Here is a 23,718-nt window from a genome sequence, read left to right on the forward strand (position 1 = left end):
CAACTTCTCCACTCCTTCACCATCTCCGTCCCAGTATGAACACTCCACATGCCTCTCTGGTCCCAGTATGAACACTCCACATGCCTCTCTGATCCCAGTATGAACACTCCACTCACCTCTCTAGTCCCAGTATAACAATAGCTTTGCGTCCTCACACACCTCACTGAAGGTAGAAGACCTCAGTCAACAGAAGTCTCCATGTTAGCATCCAGCATGTTAGCCTGACCCTACAGGTCAAGGACCTGGTGGGTGTGTCACTTAATGTGAACCAGGTGCATCAAATCAGTCATTAATTAACACAGAGGCAACATTTGGTTTAACTACAGAGGGAAACCTTAATAAATTACAAACAGTCCCATCCCTAAATTGTAATTGTCTTCTACTACTTCAGGTATAGCCTAATGTTCTGGGAAGAAGCAAGGCTACTTTGTATTTGGGCATGAAGCCTTATTGGGCTGAGATGATGTTTCCTTTGAGGTTTTTCTCCTTCAAGAAGTAAACTCGTGGATGTGGGTAAACTGACAAAGAACAGTGGCATTGTCTGATATTTTACTTAAAAAGTACTAAAAAAATCAGTAAATATGCCTACTGGGAGTACCAACAATATAAGTTCATATGGAGCAGAATAACCTATTATTTTGTATTATTGTATATGTGGAGGCAAAGCATATATAGGTCAAAGCTATGAGCAACTTAATATAATGCTGGGTAGTTGTTCAAGTACAATTAACTCAAACGTGTATTTAAAAACAGTATTTGACTAAATGTACTTATTTGTATTCCACATACGAGATTCCCTTGTCATCGTCTTAAAATGAATTATTCTTGTACTTTTGAGTGTTTCTTGTTATTTATCGAAGTGTTCTGTGAACTCCAGCAGAGTCGAGAAAAGACACAGCGACAGCGGCTAACAAACAGCTGCCAAAAAGTCTTTATTCAGTTCTAACCAGACGCCTCCAGAGTCTTCCAGTCACACAGATCACTCTGGAGAAGGTCTAAACTGTATACACCAAGTCAAACAACAACAGCACCAGAACGCAATTTGTCAGAAAACACAATTTTACAACGAGAACGATGGCAGTTTCTACACACAGAGATCGCATAAGAAAAAAAATACAAAAAAATGGTACAGGAGATAACAGTCAGTGTGTATCGATTCTTCTTTGAGAAAAATCAGCGTATATAGAATTCAGTTCATTATATTGTAGAAAAGAATATAAGAAAACATCATTGGTGCAATAAAGTATAGTATTTGTGATAGGATGGATATTGCGAGTGCTTTGTGTGGTGTAACAATAAAGAATCCCACCGAGATAATATGATGGAGCAGGCCTTGTTAGAAAATGTGCAGATAGAGAATATTAACTTCAAACATGGCTTAGTTTGTGTAAGTGACTCCAGAAAGGCAGAAAAAATAAATACGAAATTGTCCCTAAGGTCTTTCCATCACCCCTAACAGTGAGTGTTTGCACTTTAATGTGATGCAATTTTTGATATTTGGGGAAATACGTTGATTTGCCTTCTTGCGTAGTTAGATGAGAAGACTGCTAGCTTGCCTCTCTCCAGCCACAACTAGCGGACGGTTATTTTAGCTTAGCACAAAGCTTGTAAACAGGGATTTGTAGCAGCACCTCAAAAGCACACAAATGAAGACATTATATCTCATGTTTATCACATCAGGTCAAAAACAAAATCTTAAAAACTGCATTTTGTTTATGGGGGGTGTTAAGTGACGGACATGGTCAGGCACAATAAGTTCCCGCCTTTGTGCTAATTAAGCTAGTTAAGCTAACACGGCTCTAGCTTCATATTAACTGGACTATAAATAAAGAAAAATAGACCATTGAAAGATGGATGTTTCAGTCTAGCCGTTCCCCCCCTAGTTCCAGTCTTGATGCTAACCTAAGCTAACTGTAGCTTCATATTTAATGTTCAGACATGAGAGTGGTATCAATCTTAACTGACTCTCAGCGAGAAAAATAGAGTGGAAATATAGTTTTGGTTTAGAGTTGCTATAGGACAACGTGTTTGTAACCCTCAGACAGAGCCGGCTGTGTCCCCCTATTTCCAGTCTTCATGCTAGGCTAAGCTAAGCGCCTCATAGCTAAAATGAGAACGTGAATAACCCGTGAAACTATGGCTTGGAGATATAGCTGTTGTTGTGCAAACAGAAATAATAATCTCTCTTTTTCTTGAGATTTCAGAAGCTCTATTGCTTTTGTTAAATGGATCTTTCTCCTCCCCCCTCCCCCCTCACTTTGAACCCCCTGCAAAAGGGAAACTACCGATTTTACGGACAACAACGATTCTTATCAACCGAGGTCACAGGAGTGTGTTTTTCATTGCCCTCATCAATTATTCAATGACTCGGACAAAAGGCTGCGCACATAAACAGCTCCCTGCGCTCCGAACGTCGTTCGGTGAGCCTCTTCACTTTGATGCCTCCACGGACCAAACTACAGTGCAGGTCGCACGCGTCTACGGCCTGGACAAGCGTTTCCACGGTCACGCCATCGTGTGAAATGTCAGTGAGCTCGGACCAGATGTGAACTCATGGGCTGCTTTATGTTTCATTTTGACGCTCTGCATAGCCCGGCGTTAATGAAAATGAAGAGAAAAGGGGCTTTGGCTTGTGTGAAAAGCGGAATAGGGAGGGTAATGATGCAATATCAACATACTGGTATGATAACACTTGAGGTATGATGGCTCGCACGCTAAAATGTGCAATGGCTTATCCTCACACAAACACACCGACAAACAGGAGGTGTTTATGCTACGTTGAGCAGATGGGATGAACCTCAGGCGGGCCATGTGAAACACACACTCCATCATCTCACAGCCGCACACACACACACACTCTCGCATACGTTTGACGCTATCAACCCCTTGGCAGAGCTGTGCGTTTGGACCAGCAGCCCGGAGAGACGCGAGCAGCTTCCACCACTCTTCACATCGTCCCAGGATCAGACCTGAAGCCACGGGGACATATGCTGAGCAGCACGGGTACACGCTGCCCCGATGACATGATCTAACACAGTTGGCTTTCACTCTCCTTTACACTCGTGTTGTGCCTGCATATGTGTGTGTGTGGTCTGGGATGTGTCATATGAGCTGTATGCATGGGTGCAGTGAAAGTTCCCCCCAAAAGGTGTTTATGAAAAACAAAAATGTGAGCAGCCGAGACATTTAGTCACATTTTCAAGTGCTGGCTTAATAAATTCCGGGCTAATAAATGTTGCAGTCGCCTGAAAAGTGGATTGGAAAAGGGGACGAGCGGCGCCAATATAGGAGCATCGGGCGTCTTCAACCGTTTCACTACAGAAATGATGAATGTCGTCTCATTCATCCCGCAGTTATGAGGCACCAGGCTCAGGAAAACATACGGATGACCTGAAGGAAATACACCTGCGGGACTCCCGGACTTATTTTCTCCACATGAATATAAAACAGGTGGAGCGGTGAAGAGAGGCTTTGGGAGACATGTTCTCCTATTAGAACCGACAGTGTTTGAGATATCAGAGTACTCTGGTCTTGTAAATAATTCCTGAACCTTCTGCAAAATGAAACCTTTCTCCTCCAGGGTTGTTCTTTGGGGATTAAATATTTGAGGTGAATGATACTGATTGGAGAAGACAACATTTAGGGAGATCACGTCAGTGAGTTTAGCCTTTCTCGTGCATGAAGCTGTCAGCTGTCAGATCTGCAAAAACGTTTGAAATACTTTCCCTTCTTGTCCTGCAACTGTTCATCTGAACACAGCATGAAAAGGCATAACCTTCAAGGCATAATTTAATATTTTGGGAAATGTGCTTATTGGCCATTTTGCTGAGTTAGATGAGAATACCAAAGAAATTTAAAAAGATATAATGTATTAATTTGTGAGTTTTAAAGGTGGAATGTTTTTAATATGCTAATCGGGCTAGCTGTTTCCCCATTCCCCCAAGCCTTTATGCTAAGCTAAGCTAACGGGTAGCTGGCTTCACAAACACATCGCAAAAAAAAATAAAGTATCAATCCTATCATCCAACATTTCGCAAAGTAAGCTCACAAGCGGATTCCCCCAAATTTCGAGGCACTCCTTGACATTTCCTCCGCAAAAAAATAGTCCCCTCATAAAAACATCTTCCCCCGTTTATGTCTGACAATGTAGCGTTAACATTTTACAACCAAACTATCGACAGATTTGGAGAAGGACAACGTGTTGCGTCTACAATTTAGTTTACAGTCTGGAAACACATATCAAACATGTACATTTAGAGGCTTCGATAGGATATAAAACGCAACATACCGTGGCGGCCACGTCCGGCCGGAGAGCAGCCACTGACCCAACTCAAGTCTAGAAACACCTGGAGGGCCTGTTAATAAACCCGCAACAAGGATTTAAGAAATTGGTCCGCGTCAGCAGGGAATCACAGGTGAATCTGACTCTTTTGTACATCAATGAAAACATGACATTGACATTGATTTTTACCCACCAATCTTGAGTTCTGAAAACCACAGTACAGTGTGCAGTTGAAATAAAACATATGGAGGCGAACCCCGGCTGCTCCCAGCCCATCATGGACGCCAAAGCACAAATAGAGCACATTTATATAAAGTCTTGTATCTCATCATTTTCTTATTTGCATGCACATGCACGTATTAAAAATACAGTTAGACCAGAGCATATAGTATATATACTGTTTGAAAAAAGAGTGTAAAAATCCAGTGCGACAGTCATTGAGTTCTTGAGGTCTACATGATTGTAATCAGGTAAAACAGCCAATGAGATCCAGTTTACAGAGAGGGCGGATCTCCGTGTTGCATATTCAAGGTAAAACTAAAGGAGCCATTGGCTGTTATGCTGTCTATTGTTTAGGCTTTTAATGTTCTGAATAATAACAACCAATAATAGAATCAGGGAGATGAGAGTGTTTTTTCCGTCCCCCTTTTTCACCAAGCAGGTTTCTATGGAAATCGCTTAGCAGCTCCTGCACTAAAAATGGATAATCTCACTGACTGTTTCACATGCTGTTTTCTGAATGAGGCTTCCTTGATTTCCCAAACATCGCAGGATTGCACCACAACAGCGATTCTTCACATCGACATACATTTTTTTTTTTTATTATCTACAAGCCCTTGTACAAAAGGGAGAGAGGAGCCATGTTTGGGAAAACAAAGAGAAGGAGAAATAACAGACAAAAATAAAATAAAAAATACGTTGAAACACAGTATAAGATTGGATCAAAAAGTTTACAACAAGTTACAGCAAAGAGTAGAAAAGTCACTCTCGCAACATCTTTCTAGAACCGAGGCCAAAAGGGGCCTCTGAACGCTGAACTCACAGGACATTTCTTTGTATCACAAATCTTTGAATTGTAGGTATAGAAAGCTGAACTCAGACCAGCACCGGAGACATTCTGTCACCGTCGCTGTGGCCCTGCATATCACAGCAACACACCTCCACAGAGTTTCTAGACACGATGTGGCGACTGCTGAGGTCCACTCTAGAAACTCTCCTCTCATCAAGGCACATTCAGGACTCCTATAATCCTTATAAAGATAACCATAACTAGGCGAAGCAGCTCCCGGAAAAACACACATTAAGGACTTTATAAGTCACAAATTTCCACTTCAACTCTCCTCCTCCTTCACATTCTTCAATGGATAAATGAAGGATGGAGGGCATATCTCCTTTGTTTAATGACAACAACACCAACCACCGCCGTGACCCCCTGGCTCTGGTTGGAACCTGCCCGTCAGCACGGTCGCCATGGAAACTAGCCCTACGGTTGGTTGGATGTGGACACTTTAAGGACACGCTGCTACTCGATCTATTCTCGGGGTCACGCGAGGCAACGCTGCGACTGCTCAGGTGCACTTGACCCCGCACATAGTCAATATCTGTGTACGATTTAAAACAAGTCGTATCATATTTTCCAGTCATTTTCACACGACGTGTGGCTCCGAGGAGAGCCACCTGCTGTCGGGCTGTTGTTGAGTGGTATTGCTGCAGAACACAGAGGGTCTGTGTGTGCAGGAGCTGCAGGCCAGTGGGGCAGCTAACAACGCTGTGGGGATCTGTTCACGGCTTTTATCGCCTGCTAGAAGCGTTCAGCTAAGCTGCAACCACAGAGCTGAGGAAGGAAAACCTAACTTCCACATCTGGAACTGACTTACAGTACAGATGGAAATAATAAGGATTTAAAAAAAAAGAAAAGTAAAGTCAACGATGTCACATAAATACACTGATACACACCGATACTGTAGCTTAGATATACTGTACTGCAGCTTAATCTGTATATATTGTAGCATATATTGACCTATACGTGGATGATATAAGGTATAATAAGTGTCAGCGTCTTGTCACAAACAAGTCTTGTCACGTGTGAAATATTGATCTCGGCGAAGGATCACGTACATAAACCACGAACGCTTATAAAACTGTCAACATATGAACTGTTGTCGAAGCCATCACTGCTCAGTAGCGACGCCGGACAATAACATGACATAAAAATGTGTGTGTGTGTGTGTGTGTGTGTGTGAGGACGTACGCATCAAGGGTCCCCCGTAACTCACAAGAGTTGATTTTTATACGTCCGTAAGCAGAATAATGCTATCTTGTTTTATTCGGCTTGTAAATCACGGTTGAATGCTCAGCCCTTTAATAGGCGGCAGCAGAGGGGGTAAACACAGCAAAGAACAAAAGCCAGACCATCTTGAAGAGGGGGGGTAGTCCTCATAAGTATTCATATCACTCTCACTGGAGCAACAAGACCGCCTATTGTGGTTCTTGGATGCCAGTTTTAATTCCGCTGGCTGTTTCTGAGCTTGTGTTTAGCGACTCTCGACCCCCAGGTTGCCACGGTTACTGCTACTCCGATATGAATAGGATCTGATCGGGAGCCATATGGTAAGTTTGGCATCATTAGGGTGTCAATTTGGGAGTCAGAATATGAGAGTCGTCTTTTTCTGCCAGTTTTGCCCAAAAGGAAGATGATCCAATATCCCGAACATCTTACATGTCGGGGACAAATTTAAAGCTTGTAAGATCAGAGCAAGAATGAACCCACGGCTGCGTTTGTGTCGTCTTAACAGCTGCAGGAGGGAGGCATCATTCCCATGTTGGATACTTAAAAAACTTCAAAACAAATCGTTTATTTGCTGAGAAAACAATCTCAACTCTCGACCACATCGCATGGTCTTCATCAGACGCTAGAGTTATCTCAGTCGTAATGAAATCAAAGCAACAGTTTGAACATCTAGAGTTCCGTGACAAATGGCAGAACTGATGAAGACTGTGAGATACGGTGGAAAGCTCCAGAACAAGGGAGTAAAGCTGAGAGACTGCAATGATCATCAAAATAAAACCATCTAGAGTGATGAGGAAGCAGGAGAGAGAACAGAGGCTTCGGGGCGACCCCCTCACTAACTCGTGGCTGGACACTTGGTAAGCTTGAGGCAGGGTGTTTTTTATTTTCATGTTCTACAGCATAACATTGTGTACAAAATGGAGTTAATATGATGAGAGGACAACACGTAGGGGGAAACAGCACTGCACGGGAATATAGTGCCTCCATTTCTCCCCCACCGCGGCCACAGCACCAGTAGGCAGGAGTATGCAAACAGACCTGGGCTGAGTGTCTTTGAACGCCCCTTCATGCTAAGGCCATCTTTGTGCCGTTGGCAATGAATGGGACCAAGATGTCATCGGTACAACGTCGCAGGCCACAGCCCACAAACAAATCCCAGAGTTCCTCACTGAGGAGATGGACAGAAATATGGCAGCAAATATCCTTTTGAGGGTTTTGGATTTACCCCTAACCAAGGGCGTGAAATTAGCTTATTTGGGATAAATACCTTATTATTAGCCATTTGGTCGACACAACGCTGACAAAGAATCAGCATCAAGAGAGAGCTTGGAGATGCCGCCACTTAAAAACATCAAGTCTTGCCAGAACCTCGGAATGATCTGTTCCCTGGACAGAAATTTGATTGGCTGCCAGATTTCTCCACACAACCCAATGGAGGACATAGTCCCAATACAAACATGAAGCACCACGATGATGGAGTGGGAGGAAGACAAAAAAACATCCATGAACCCCAAAGTCTTGGTCTGTCAGGAGCCTGACAGGGAAACGCCACAGGCCATTTGATGCAGATGTGACTCCTCTGGAGGAGCGTGAGCAACGCTCGGAGGGGAGGTTAGAGCACCGGGGCTCAGTGGCAGCCCGCATGCTTCGCCCGGGGCTCCTTCACGTTCACGCACAGAAGCGTGTGACCTCACACATGAGCGCAAAAACACAACGAGGTGCCAATCAAACTAATTGCAAGTGGGCCTGTGCGCCACCGGGAGAGGAGAATTAGAAATAAAGGGAAAGGTTTTAATCAACTATGGATTTCGACTGCTTAGCTGCGGCGGCGTGATGTGAAGGAGCTCCAGGTGGGAACGTGCGGGTCACGCTCACTGAGAAGAGCATAACAATGGGAATTATGCCTCCCTCCTGCAGTTAGCCACAAAATAATCCTTCAGCAGAACATGAAAACAAAATTCATAAACAGTATATATGTTCATATATCGGAAAAAAATCTGGCAAATCAACAAAGTCTTTTCTCGCTTAGAATTTAAATTCCAACATGTTTTTCTTTACGTATATATAGATTTTTTTTTTTTTTTAAACAATAATACGTTCACATAATACAATGGCAAATGAGTTTGGAGATAATCTAAATATTTCTTACTGAAACATCAATGTAATGACATAGAAAAAGCACAATGATTTTCTTTTCCAAGAGTCTTTAAGGCTATACCTATATTCAAAACAATAGTAGCCCAACAGGTTGAACGGTACATTATTTCCTCACGCAATGTCATACTCGTTCATAAGGTGACCGAGGTAACTGGCCATAAACATGGAGCCAAGAGAAAATACAATAATTACATATATACATGGACAGAAAAATGGGACAAAACAAAAAACAGCTGAGCAAACGTAACAGAGCTACGATATTTAACGATCGGGTGTGGAAGTACTGTTCTGTGTTAAACGGGTCAGCATGTGAGTTTATTAGCTGGTGTTGGTTTTCAATAATTTGGGGGGGTTAAATGAGCCAATAAAGATTTAAGCGTGCATTTAAGAAAATGTCATATAATGCAGAGAGGAAACTAAGAAACAAAATCACAAATGCCTGTTTGTAGAAACATTTGTACGTTTCTCGATATCGGCACGTTGTAATAAACGCAGCCCCGGGTGACAAAAAGGGCCTGCTTCATATATCAGTGAACATCTGTTAACTGTTTGGCTTTGTGATTTTGTTTCCTGCCTTTGAGCCAACGAGGAGGCTGGAATTCAAATGAAGACATTTAAATGACAAATCTGAAATGTTTGACCACTCACACACACACCGCTTTTTCTTCGTCATAACAAGGTTACTTGGCGAACACAAGGACTCTTATGAAAAGCTCCAATCGGAGCTTCGCTTGCATGTTGCCAAGTGCATAAAGTGTGCTGCAGTGCACATCAAACAACAAAGGAACGACCTAATCAAGTGCTTATATCTCATATATATCTATGTTTTTTTTTTCTCCAAAAACTCCTGGACTAAAATAATGTTTGGGTGGTCGAATCATTTGATAACCAGCTAAGTTGGAAATGAAGAGGCCTTGTGGAAGATAAAGATATTCAACTCAACAGAAGTAACCACAGATGTATCAAGCGCTCCGTTTACACACATACAGTGCAAGTGCCTCACTTTTGGTTTTCAGCCCCTCCCCCTTTGGTTGACAGATCATCGTACGTAAACACAAAGATATTTTGTTCCCTTTGGGAAGGCGTGAAAGTTGGTTGAGGAGGAGGGCGATCCGTCTCTCTGTATGTGGGGAAAGATGTCTATCTTTATACGGCCTTGCACGCCGCTGACGACGTCAACAACAGTAAACATGTTAACACCTTTAGAAAAAAACAAAGAATAATGGAGTTTTTGGTTGCAAACTTGTGATGTGTCATGAAGGAGAGAAGCTGTAGAGACCGTGCTGTGTGCAGTATAATCCAAGGTTTTAGCTGCTGGTTGTTGTTGCTTTCTTTAGATTCGCATTCCCTGATAAAACAAAGAAAACGACTACTTTGATTGTGTGTGAATGCTGTTCCTTATGCTGTAAATCACTGGCATTGTCCATCTGCTTTCTCTAACTGTAACTTGTGTGTATATATATATTTTTTTTTTGCATTGATCATTCAGCTTGCGTGTCTCCGTTCCTCACTCGCTACATGTCAACCTGCCGTACATTCCCTCGGGTCGTCAGGAGTGAAGAACAGGCGAGGAACCTGGAGAGGATGTGATGTCGGCGATAAAAGATTTTCTCAAAAGGTCCGGGAATAAAACAGATCGAAGGACAAAAACTGTGAGCTTCACCTCCATTCTTTTTCATGACGTTCTTGAAAACTTGCAGCGAAGAGGCCGATTCCTTTTTTGGGATAAAAAAGTGAAGATATTTTCTTTTTTTTGTTGACAAAACAAAAAAGCTTTTGGCCTTTGTTGCCGACCCCTTCCTTGACTAGACTTTCCATTTAAAAACCAGAGCTTTACAAAACATAGAAAGATGCAACACTGAACCCAACATTAAAAAAACAGAAAAAAAACAGAAGTAATCTTTAGATCTATTTTTTCTATCTATTTCTTTACACTGGTTAGCTGCATTGGGGTTTTCCCATAACTGGGAATGGTAGGGATAGTGGGAATGGCGAGGCAGTACTGGAAATCCTGGACGGCAATGTAAAAGGTGACCGCTGTCCTTTGGTTCCTTTCGCAGCTGGAATTCAGTGGAGCGGAGGGGCGTGGCGTTGTGGGTGGGGCCAGAGGTTTGACGGACAGTTGTGATTTTGAGCTGAAGAAAACCAAATGCATGCAAAATTGTGCCCCTCCCCTCTTATCTGGCGAAAGGCAGCTGTGCCCTTCGGCGTGGCGCGGCGTGAAGTTGGTGAGGGGACGTTCAGTCGGTGAATCTCTGGCAGGCCTTTTTCCAGCGGCAGGCGGTGCACCACATGTCGCGGTTCTCCATCCCGTACACCTTACGGCACTTCTTCCCTTCGCCACGCACCTTCCGACTGAGGAGGAGGGAAGGAGAAAAACAGATAAAACCGTCATGAAGACTGTCAATTATTATCTGCTGTTATCTTAGTAGCTGTTTCCAGTCATTATGCTAAGCTAGCTGACTCCTGGAAGCAGCTTCATATTTACTGTACAGATATATAAGAGTGGGAATCAAACCTATCAAACTTAAGAAATAAATAAGTGCATTTCTCAAAATGTCAAACTATTACTACGTATGGCCAATGTGGTAAATAGGAAACACCACATCAATCTAAAACAGCTTGGGTAAATCAGAGCTGATTAATCATGACTTCTTTTTAATCAAGAGCCATTGAGCTCGTTCGTTAATCAATATTTTTCACCTTTTACCACATGAGGTGTTTTTCCACTCAGTCTGGTTTAATTGAAGTCATATTAGATGCAACGGATTAAATATGAGCTGTCTTTTGGTAATTTCTAATATGTCCTTTTCAGTTAGTTCTGCCTTTAATTAAAGCTAAGCCAGTACCTGAGGGCAGTGGTGGCTCTGGGAGGGGAGGACAGGACGGCGATGGTCTGGGAGCGCTGTTCACCAAAGCCCTGGCTTTTACTGGGGGACACCTGGAGAAGAGCCCAAATGTCACTACGTACTGTATGTGGATGAGAATAAAGGCTGGAATATTAAAAATGCATTAAAGCTCCCTCACCGTTGCCCCGGTGAAAGTGACGGGCGGTGACTGCCAGGAGATGCTAAAGCTGGAGTTGTTGGTGGGAGTGAAGCTGGTGGAGGCTGATCCGGTCGAGTTACTGCTGCTGAATGGGATGGACACTGGAGCCGTGGCCTGAGGGCAGAGGTCACAGGTGAAAATGGGCATATCTTCTACCCCGATGGAACAATGTACTTTGAAGAGTAGTATTTCTATGGCCTCTCTGATGCATGTTTCATGTTGTGTTTCTGTGCAGGGTTGTGTAACTGCGTTGGTTATTAAGGTGAAGTATTACGTTTATTAAGAAAGTACAATTTATTTAAACGTTAGTCACTTTGATAAAAAATATCTGACAAATTCATAAATACAATCCTCAAATAAAATTTTAGAGGTCTCACATTGTGCAACTGCAACAATTAAATCAAGCAAAAATAACTGTCATGTAGCTACAAACATATAGCCGTCCCAATAATTGATGGATCGAGCCATTATTCCACCTACATTTAAACCTGCTGCTGTGTGTTGATATTCCACCACTGTTAGCACAGCTGCTAACTGGAGCCAGGGACCATTAAGTCGCTGTGACATCATTTGTTTTTTTTTGTAAACACTGTGACACATAATCAAGATAATAAAGACACTGATAGTAGAGCGTGAGAGATGTGCATGTTGGGTAGCCCGATAGCCCGTGTTGCGGTGTGTATATTGATCCGGAGAGTGCATTGATCGTGTGTGTGTTGTGTGTGTGCACCCGCTCACCTGGTAGGCGTGGTCCGTGTGGATGAGGTAGAGTGCGCTGGGCGCAGAGCGGCTGAGCGGGGTGGTGCCGCCAGCGTGAGGCTCCTTGGTGTCAGAGGACGGCGGCGGTCTGTGGGAGTCCGACAGCTGGCTGAGAGACGGGAGAGGAGCGGGGGGAGGCGGAGGTGGGGGGAGGACGGTCGGCGAAACGGGGGACAGGCTGCTCAGCCCGTCGGCCACCGAGTCCGTGTTGAGCTTGATCTCCGTGTAGTAGAAGTCCTCCTCGCCGTCGCTGCAGTCCGAGTCACAGTTACGCCTACAAACAGACAGAGAGAAATGAAAAACCTGTAAAATGTTGAATGATTACGCCACGTTAGTGCACAACTAACCGAGTCAACGCAATCTCACAGCTCCCCCTTCAGCATCAATGTCATTCGTCCGAGCAACAAAAACATCTCATCTGCAGTAAATCAACGCAGGGCCTCAGTTTAATTGAATGTCAGCATAAATGTGTGATTCATCCGATAGCATTGTTCTCCACCTCCACCCTCTCTGCCAGAGCAGGAAGTGTTACCGTGGCGATAATCCATCAGCCATTAATCTGCCATTTTGACAATGAAGCTGGTGGGAAGGGTGAGGGAGGAAGTGGTTTCTTTTTCCAGGTGTCGAGTGGACCGTTGCTAAGGTGGAGTGTGTGTGTGTGTTGGTGTCGTACCCCAGGTGGATGGTGCGGATGTGTCTCTGGATGCCGGCGGCGGTACTCAGCACCTTCCCGCAGTTTTTCCACAGGCACTTGAACATCACTTTCATGGAGTTCTGCAGGAAACACACAAAGAACACTAAATTGCTTGGTGTTGACAGAAATATGCGGTTGTATTTCAGCAAAAATAATAACACAATTTGCGGTAAAGTCACATTACGCATAACATCTGTGTCGGTTCACACTCGAATACTGACTTTAAAACAGCACCCCTCTATAAAAACAGAGTAAATGACAATCAGATGTGTACAGGAAAAATATCCCTGAGCAATTTTCTCATGATATATGCAGAAAACTCGCTCATTTAATCAAATCATCTCTGTATTAGGGGAGATACATCTGGTATTTCCCTCCTCCTCAACCATTCTGAAGAACATCAGTTAATTTCAATTTCGTCCATTATCAGGCAGGTTGGAGAATGTTTCAGGCATCTCTAGTGACTGCATAACATACAAACATATTGATTGCTCAATGCAACTGAGGCTCTTTTTTCACTTTAGGGTCACTCTAGGACTTTATTTGGCAGCGTCAGTGAGGCTGCCGCATCTTTCTGTGGCGCTCCTCTGAACACACATTTATATGGAGCTGAAGGAGGCCAAAGTGACAGTAAATGTTCCTCTTGTTGTGAGCTGGCATGCTCCTGTATCTTTTTATCCGTCTACTGTAATTACACCGCTGGCCTCCTAGAGAGACGGTGCATTGTTTTTCATGGAGTGAAAAGCCCCCGTGTGCTTTCTCCCAGCCCCTCTGCTTCCCCGATCTAAGCCATTATAAATACTGCTATACAGTGGGCCTGTCCATCAAACTATTGTTGAGGGGGCTGATTTAATTTTGACGAGCATGTTGTGTGTGTGTGTGTGTGTGTGTGTGCGTTGTTTTGTCTTTGGGAAACAAAAGCCTGTTTCAGTGTGTATTCTTCCCTTATAAAGAAGCATTTCACAGTTAATTAAATGGTGAGCCCAAAACGGTATTGTCTTCCCGAGGAGCATGTAGATAATTTCGTGTGAAACCTTGGCATTGCACATATAGCATCTGAGTGTGTTTATGTAAGCCAACTACATTGTTATCCTAGCTTATTAGAAAATCTGTTTTTGTCTCCATCCACTGGAATTCCCGTCCGTCCCCCACCTTTGATTTTTTCCTTCTTCCTCGCCCTCCTCCCCACTTCTTAATGTCTCTCTCTCTCTCCCCTCTCCTTGGCCTTCTTTGTGATAAGTCCCCAATTAATACAGTACAGATGTGGAGCTTACCCAAGAGTCCACATCGATTTTTAGAGGAGGCATGAGGCCAGCGGGATCGTTCTGTTTGCTGTAACGGGTATTAAAATCATTACTGCCGTTGCAGCAGAGCGGCTGCATGTGAAGACTAAGAAGTAATTACGAAGGGCAAATGTCTAGGGAGGATGCACACACATTACTGAAGGAGGGGAGGTGGGGGAGTGAAGGGAGGGATAGATGGATGATACTGACAGCCAACAACAAGCCAGCGAGTAGGAGTGCTCATAAGGAGAGAGAGAGATAAAGAGGGAGAGGAAAGCAATATACATCTGAAAAAATAACACGTGACATTGAGCTATGGATGTGATGAGAGCTGTCAGTGGTGTGTACAAATGAGATGAAAATAATGAGTGAGAAACAGAGTGTGTGTGTGTATATATATATATAAACATGTTGTGCTCATAACATCTGGGCAGTAAAGACAAAACTACCACTGGAGCAAAAAGGCTGCGTGTCCTTTCCCGTCCCATCTTCATCTCCGCCAATCAGTCAGTCAGAGTGTGGGCCGCGTCCGTAACCTCCGAGGTTAATATCAGCGTGTTGAAGGAGGGAATCAAGCAGCTCGTCTACGTCCGACAGCTTCTTACTGAGAGATCTGCCTGTTATCAGGACAGCTGCTGCCACTCTGTTCTAAGCCCCTGTAATGTGTGACAGCGCCACGCTGAACACTTCTGCTGCAACTGTTTCCAAACCTTAAGGGCACATAAGGTCATGGTCACAAACCTAGTTTTATTTCCTAGAAACTGGGAGGTGTGAGGAAGTAACTGGACAGTTTATTAGGAACTTTCAGCCTGGGAGAAAATGGCTCTAAAAAAATAAGCTTGATTATTTTGAAAGCTTTATCTGAAAACACATCTTTTTCTCTCTGCTTTGGCCCTCTACATTTCTTTTTTTATTAAAAAACATCATTAAATAGTTGTGTGTTGAGTTACCTTGACGAGTCATTTAAACCATGTAAATCACTCTTTTGTGCTCATTAAACGGACAACAGAAACAAAAAACATAGATGGATAAATGATAATTAAATGAAAACTAAATCCTGAGTTCAGTTAAAAAAAAACATGAGAGGTGATCATGAAGAGTAGGAGGGGACAGGGTGGAGGTTTAAATTGAGTTTTAGTGGAGTGGTGGTTTGTGTCTGTTCCACTTTACACCAGATGATGGCTGTCATGAACAACAACATGGATGAGAAGTAGAAATGCAGCTGCTTTCTTACGGTCTAATGTTTTTGGGATGTGAAGTCATTTTAAAAATGTTTTGAAATTGTAGTAATATGTGATTTCTTCTTCCTGTCTATTTGTTTGTAATAGTAGAAATGCCTTCCACTATTAATGGCAACGGCCATATAGCTACATTTTTTATCTTTGTTGTCTTTTCGCACTAATTACACTCATCAACATGGATCACCGCTGACCACCCAGCCAGACCCAGATGTTCTTTACAGTATTTACCTTGCGCTTGCGAGGGATGGGCTCATCGAAGAGCAGGCTGCTGCCGTCCTGCTCGTCCAGGCTGGGGTCTTCAGGCCCTGCGGGGCCAGGCCCCACACCGCCCAGACTGGGCACACGGAAGGGTTTGAAGCTGTCGGCGGAGAGCGGTGGAGAAGGTGTGGAAGGGTTTGACTGGTCACTAGGCGCAGACCAGCTCCAGTAGCCGCCTGACGAGCTGTTGCTGGATGGAGTGAAGGGGCCAGCTGAGCCGTTGTCCTTCCACGAACCACTCAGACCTTCTAGGAAGATGGAGGTGTACCAAAGGGGGAGGTTTGTAGGGGATGGAGGACAGAAGGAGAACATAGGGGAGAGGAAGGGGGAAGTGAGGAAGATCATGAGAGTAAATCTCACAATAAACATCCTTTCGTCATATTTGCAGATGAAACAGCCACAGCAGAATGTGTGGGTGCTTCTCTGTCAATGATGCGGGATCAAGATATTCAATTAAGTTCAGACAGCTTTATTTGCACTTCACACAAAACAGCCTCCCAGCACAACTGTTGTCTGTGACGTAAAAAAAAGCTACTTTCTTGTTCTGCGGTTCCACTGAGACACTTCCAAGGTCTTGTTTTTTTTTTAAATATCAGCTACAAAAGACATTTCAGTTTGTGAAGGTTGAGGATGCGGGAAACTTTGGAGTGTGTACATAAAAGTATCTGTGTATTTTGAGAGCAGACCTAGTTTGGTTTGGTGAAACGGCTTCTTTCTTTACTACATTTCACGTTATAGAGGAAGTGAATAAGAACGCCTTTTTGGATTTGTGGTACAGAAATATTCTGATTGAAAAACAAAAACACCTTTCAATGAGAGTTAGATCTAATGCAATTGAACAATCATATGGCAGATTAAGATAATAAAATGCTCGGCTCGGCGCCCCATGCATGACGACATGCTGTGTGTGTTGATGTAAATGCACATCGTATGATCTCCGACTTGTGAGCCTGGCTCTGACATCTGTATGACTACATTAACATGAAACTGCACAGTTGGTATTTCACATCCACTTGGTGCATGTGTGCATGATGTATGTAATATACATTTAACATCTGACCACATGCTTGTGTGTGTGTGACTGTGATAACACATGCATGGTGGTTGGCTGCATGTCTGCTTGGTGGAAGGGACGCTCGTTCGGTCGGACTATTCGAGTTGTTGCATGTGACTGCAGTTACGAGGCACTTCATATTTCTGCCACCATGTCGGCTGGCAGAGATCCAGACCCATTGTGCTTTTCTGTGGATTTGCAGAACTCATTGATGACGGGATTCTGAGGCACAGCAGGTGGCAGTAATTTATCAACCTAAGCTTCCGCATGCTTTCACAAGATAACAGCTGTGAGGGAAGGAAGAGTCAGCGTATAGCAGAAAATACAAGTTACAGGCTTAAGGACGTTACACACCAACAGCGAAGCGGATAAACCCCACAAAATGATTATGGTTAAAAAAAAAAACAACAACTTTGCAGCACATGAAATCAACAATTGTTTCAACATTTTCATCCATAATCCAGGTCACATCAAGTCAAAGAAATATGTCCTTCCTTTTTAAGGTAAAGCTGTCTAGCCTTTGTTTGCTGTGACTGAATCGTGACACACAAGTGTTGGTTTCAAGTGTGCGGCTCAGAAGGTCAGAGACAGATGGAGGCGAGTGTGCTGTGTGGACTGATGCAGGGCGTAGATGTTGCCTGGAGCAGCCTCACTTTTAACAATGTTAGCCCTGATTTGTTTCATGCAAAGCATGTATAGCCTGGTCGATCGCCCTCGGCCTGCATCCATAGATTTCTAACTGAGTCTGTGTAAGACTTCAGGATAACACTGGAGCACCAATTGCCAGTGGGCTGTGACACTCACCGTTGACTTTGACAGGTGGACTCCGGACCAGCGGGCTCGTGGAGAGACTTGTCAGCACCATGGCAGCCGTCACCTTGTCCATGTCCACTTCCTCCTCCGACCGTCTGTGGAAACAAAACAGAGGAAGAGGAGGGTTTTGTTGAGCATCTTATCATTTCATGACCAGTGGAAGAGACTCTACGGTCCATGACTGTCTTCTTCATTTCCCTCCACATGTTTTCAAAAAATCAGGCCTTCTGGTCTCAAACTCACTCAGCGTTACATTTTTGCATCATAAGCTTCAAACTACATTTTAGATTTTGAGTTTTTTGATGTCAATTGTGGGCGACTGATGCAATGGTCCAGACACCATTAAAAAAATCAACAGCCAGCAGCTGAAATGCTGCCGTACAAAATAAAATACAAAAACAAACCAATGTAAAACTAAACTAGACTGATGTGGGTTTTGTATACAATCCCTAAAGCCCTTATCATCAACACAAGCTCAGTGCTGCACAGTGCACGCAGGCTAGCCAATCCATACGACACACACACACACACACACACACACACACACACACACACACACACACACACACACACACACACACACACACACACGCACACGCACACGCACACGCACACACACACACTTCTCTGACAAATAGAAGGCAGGTGTCTTAATCCTCTCGCATGTATTCCTCAGACAGGGAATCCCTACGATCAAAGAGATGTCGATAGATTTAATACCGACAGTATACCTATGCTACATGTTCACTATTAACATAAAAACCAGTGTGTGTGTGTGCGTGTGTGTGTGTGCGTGCGTGCGTGCGTGCGTGCGTTTTGTTCCTGAGCAAGCAGGACTTTGATGGTCTGTGGAAGCCAAACGATCAAAGTGAATTCTGATACAATGATGAAATCTCCTGCTGTCTTAGAATAAAAACATCAGCCGTCACGGCGTTTCCATAGCCACTGAGAATGGTTACACTGCATCTTAACTGGCAGACATCAAGTACAGACAACACATCTTTTTACTTTCCTAATATCAGTGGAACAGCAACAAATAAATGCCCACTTAGAAGTGGGAGGATAAAGGTTTGTGCAAGTTATGCAATGATGCAATAATGATTCTCCTCCATCAGCACTTGTGTCCGTACTTGACATTCATCTTCAGCACTGGTTACACTGGTTCATTTTCTCTCTTTCTGATCACGGCAAGTAAAAAGGAATCAAATGCCATTTACATCCTAAAAATCAAGAACATACACTCCTAAGCCGTGTGAGTCCGCTGCATGAACAGCAGCATACAGAGAGAACAAAGAATATAGGAGAATATGGAGTTACCAATTGTTTCTCATAAATCTTCACAGCAAAAACAAGTTGCCCAAATAAAGCATTAAGTGCCTACCGTTAAAGGTGTGGGCCCGAATCCATCTAGAAACCCCCCAACTGTGTCTTTCCAGTTTAATCACATTGCAGATATAATATATATAAATTAGATCTAATCAAATCAGAGGAACACAGGGTCTGTCACAAGAAGCTTTGGCTCACTGCATCTGTGTCATAAGGCAGAAAAAAAAAACATCCTGTGACAGCATGCAAACATGTACTCCTCAGTCATGTTGCAGTTTAATGTGTGGTGTAACATTCAGCCAAACTGGGAGACGTGTAATGGTTTTTACTGGGGCAACAATCCACACCACACAATATGGATGTGACCCAAAGCACGCCGCACAACCAGACGCAACAGTGGAGAGGCTTAACAACGGCGTTGAACGTGTTGAGTGGCCGGTCTAAGCCCCGCCGTGACTCCCCCGTGTTTATTTTTAGAATGGCTTTCAAGCACAGATGCTGCCCGTCCAAGTCGACCGAGCTTAAGCAAATCTAGTGAAAAAGAAAGTCCCAGAATCCACATGTGACTGTAGTCTGTGTTGATCCCGAGATTAAACCTTTTCCATAATAGGGAACAAAAGCTGCAGAGAGTAAAGCAGTTGTTACTGTTTGTATCGACACTTCTCCTAAAATGTTTATGCACCCAAAATCACATATTTTTTTCAGTTCAAATGTTCGCTGTTTGTACTGTAATGAGTAGCTGACGGAGCTGCACGCCCATCCAAGAGCTGATAACTGCCAAAAATGTGTGCCGGTGCCGAGTGAGGGCTGGAGGAACGTGTTCGCAGCTACAAGTTAAAGGAGCTAACTGTGCATGAGGGGATTTCCAAAGTTCATTTCCAAGCGAGAACAGACTGTTGCAGGATGTTTCATAAACCTGAACCAGCACAGACCGGTTGTGCACAATGTTTATAAAAATGAGTAGCTCACCAAATACTGATGAGTCATTCAATTTTTTTACAAAAACACAACTAAGGAGCTGTATTTTTTTATATATATTTATTTCATTTATTTACCTCTGGTGAGTCAAAACATAGGCATGATTCCCTCTTTTGGGTCTTTTGTTTGGGAAATAACCTCTATAAATGTGACACCTATTAACCTCAATAATAGCCTGTATTCATTCATTTGAATTCATTTATAAATATGTTATATGTGCTTCAGCAGGGTTTCTGCACATTCAACAGTTCATTCACATTTAGAACATTTCCCAAAAATCAATGTTCTCTGAGAAGCTGAAATACTTTGAGGCAAAAGTAATAATATTATGAGAATAAAGTCATAATATCCCAAGAAAATAATCTACCTGCCCTAATAGTCTGCTGTGTGTTGCTCTTCATCAGAGTCAGAAACTGAAACTAACAGAAAACACTTCTGAGGCAGCGAAGCAGAGCATTATGACTTAATAATTCCCTTGCGTATTTGCAGCTGTATTTGAGCAGCTTTTTGCATCAAAGTGACTGCTAGGGACAATTCAGAGGTCGCTGGTTATTGTAAGGACATGTCCCCACCAAATCCTTTGCCCTTGCATTAATGTGAGAGCCATTAAAAGTGTATTAACTTTACAAGCAACACGGAGAGATTGTCTTTCCCTGTGAGAAGAGAGAGCGTTGGCTAACGGATGTCTAATTTATTGCCCTGTCCACCATTGAATATGATGTCATTACAGCCGCCACATAAATCGAGAAAGGAAGCCGCGTACACAACTGCTACTTTCACCCATAAACCCCCTCAACCTACATCGCTGTAAGAAACACTTCCTGGTCACCTTGGGAGGAGACGTCATGTGACTGTAGATAATATCTCCGAGGCAACGGTGACAGACAAGACTAAATCTCAGAAAAACACATTAGGATGATGAATAATTAGGATGTAATGTATGAGAGAGAGAAAGAGGGAAGGGGAAATTCTTCCAAATCACATTTGCCATTAGTGGTCTTATCAAACTTAGTTTTGTTCCAAGTGCTAATTATGGCTATAATCAACACACACCAACAGCATGTGTGTGTACATGTGTTAGAGAGACACATGATAAAAGGCATGATACATGTGATGTGACACCGCACGCGTACTGGGACGGTTAATGGAAGGGTAAGTGAATTCTGATAAATGAGTTTCATATGTTGCCGTGTACTTTACGTGCCAGAGTGTGCATGTTTTAATATTCTTACTTCACTAACTCGCAATAAAACATCCTCCAATATCGGAGCCCCCCCCGAGGCTTCCTAAGTGGAGCGCTATCATGGAAAACTAGAGAGATTGTTGACTAATACACAACACATGTCATAGATCCATGTCAGTTCATCCTGCTGCCGGCTATTCATAAATAGAAAATTAGTTTATCTTCAAACAAACAAACAAACAACATATATGCTGTTAATACCGTCAAAAACTGACAGGGATTTTTAAACGATCTGTAAAAAGGCCAATGACTCATAATATGTGTTCTACTCAGGTAGCCAGAGTATGAATGATCCAAAAATACTCCCCCCCTCACATACAGTGAGAGTGACATCCTTTATTTGAAGTATTTATAACAGCGTTGTTCTCTTCCCTCCTAAAACATGGACTCAGCTCCGTATTTAAATGCTCTTATGGGCAATTAGGAAAATAGGTTTTTAATTATTTAATTAATAATGCTTAGACCAATACAAAAGGTAAGGCAATTACAGCTGCAGCTAATGATTCTTTTTTTTTCACTGTTCATTATTCTGCCTATTATTGTCTCAATTAACCAATTAATTGTTTTGGTCTGTGAACTGTAAATATTATATGGTGTTCGGCATTTTTGTTTAAAAAACAATTTGACATGGTAGTTACATAAGCATACAAAATAAAGAACCCTTTATTGAGGAAATCATGAACACATGTTGAACCCAGAAATGACAAACTACAGGAGTTAAAATTAGATTAGGAGGATTTGGTGATACAAGTAAAACAACAGCTCCCTCTTCAGGGGTACTGATGAGTTTAGTTGGAGATATGGCTGGTTGCCAACCTGCCAATGAGCTGTGTGTGTGTGTGTGTGTGTGTGTGTGTGTGTGTGTGTGTGTGTGTGTGTGTACGCACTTAAAATTCCCTGGACAGATGTGCCAACTCCTTTTTTTTCGGGTCCATAAGTGAATTCAACAAAACAAAGGGCCTGCATGGGAACGAGAAAGAAGGAAGGATGGCAGGGTGTGTGCGTGTGTGTGTGTGTGCGTGTGTGTGTGTGTGTGTGTGTGTGTGTGTGTGTGTGTGTGTGTGTGTGTGTGTGTGTGTGTGTGTGTGAAGCTACGTCTCCACCATTGTGGGGGCACAGGCGGTGTCCAGTTTCAAACTAAATACTGGGCAGGCAGCGAGACAATAACAGGGGTTCGGGTTACTGTGGCCACGTTAGTTTGACAGGTAGATGTGATCCAATGAAACGTGGACCTGGTTTTTTGGTTTTCATCACAGTTTTTAAGTCTCAGTCTGATGTTCAGGACGGACAGCGATCAACAATCAACTGCCAGTGCAGCCTGTGATGCAGATGGGAGTCAAGTGCCTTGCTAAAGGGTACCTCAACAGTGGTTAAGACAAGAAGGGGAGCAATTCAAACCCATAAGGTACCCAGAAATAAACACTTTAGGTCTTCAAGACTTCAAAATGAAATGCCTTAAAATAGAATCTGTCAGTGAAACCACAGTGTAAATCTCGCCTTCGAAAAAGAAATCTTTTTTCACTACTTATCCTGGAACAACATTTGGCTGCAGACGCACAACTCGACATCACTAATGACGGAAAAACTCTACCCAGAGTCAACATAATAATCGTAGGTCACATTCTTAACGAGTTCAGATAGAATTCAGTTGATGTTTCACATGAAGCCGCGGTGCAATACGCTGCTCAAACTGTGTAATCTCTGTAACGAGACTCCGTCTCCAAACTAATTCAGACTAAATGGGCCAAGGTCAATCTTCACGCGCGCACACAAACGTGCACGAAACCCCTCGTAGCTTTAGTTTCTATGTCACCCAAAAAACGACCAATCAATGACGGCAGCTGAAAGGTGTGGTGGTGGGTGACAGGAATTCCCCGTGAAACAGAGGCCCTGCGGCGCCGCCCCTACACACCCCTCACTCCTCTTCCTCCCTTCACCCCTGCTGGACTGACTTTAAATGCTCTCTGCCTCTCTCACTTTCCCTCCCACACTTTTGTCGCTGCCGAATCACAATGTGAGCAAAGTGAGTGAGCAAGAAAGACAAAAACAAGGAGTGTGCGTTTGATTTGGCTCGTCCCTTTGATGTTGAGCAGCGCGGGGAGGTCTCCTCGTTTATTACAGCCGCTGGACTATGACGCCTATTTCCTCCTCAATAAGCTCCTATAAATCAGAAAGCTCCTCCTATACCATGTGCTTTTCTCTCTCTCTCTCTCCCCCCTGCATATGACACGAGGCTAACGTGCATGAAGGACACGGCTTTTGATTGACAAATGTGTATGAAGGGAGATACAG

At 43.3% G+C, this 23,718-nt stretch overlaps 1 protein-coding gene across 2 annotated transcripts in view; it reads right to left on the reverse strand.

Annotated features, from left to right (window-relative positions):
- Positions 1–908: 908 nt before the first annotated feature.
- znf704 (zinc finger protein 704) overlaps positions 909–23,718 on the reverse strand; it is a 48,994-nt gene continuing 26,184 nt past the window's right edge. The window contains exons 3-9 of one of the 2 annotated variants that reach the window (XM_084031945.1): positions 17,871–17,974; positions 15,983–16,257; positions 13,210–13,310; positions 12,516–12,810; positions 11,757–11,891; positions 11,579–11,670; positions 909–11,084 (exon numbers count right to left, since the gene is read on the reverse strand). In XM_084031945.1, coding sequence (XP_083888071.1) covers positions 10,970–11,084; positions 11,579–11,670; positions 11,757–11,891; positions 12,516–12,810; positions 13,210–13,310; positions 15,983–16,257; positions 17,871–17,974 — 1,117 coding nt within the window. In that variant the 3' untranslated portion in view covers positions 909–10,969. Of the gene's footprint in view, positions 11,085–11,578; positions 11,671–11,756; positions 11,892–12,515; positions 12,811–13,209; positions 13,311–15,982; positions 16,261–17,870; positions 17,975–23,718 lie in introns of both variants that reach the window. The other variant, XM_084031944.1, reaches the window with a different exon arrangement.

This window comes from Eutrigla gurnardus (assembly GCF_963514095.1).
Source record: "Eutrigla gurnardus genome assembly, chromosome: 17".
Taxonomy (NCBI): Eukaryota; Metazoa; Chordata; class Actinopteri; order Perciformes; family Triglidae; genus Eutrigla; species Eutrigla gurnardus.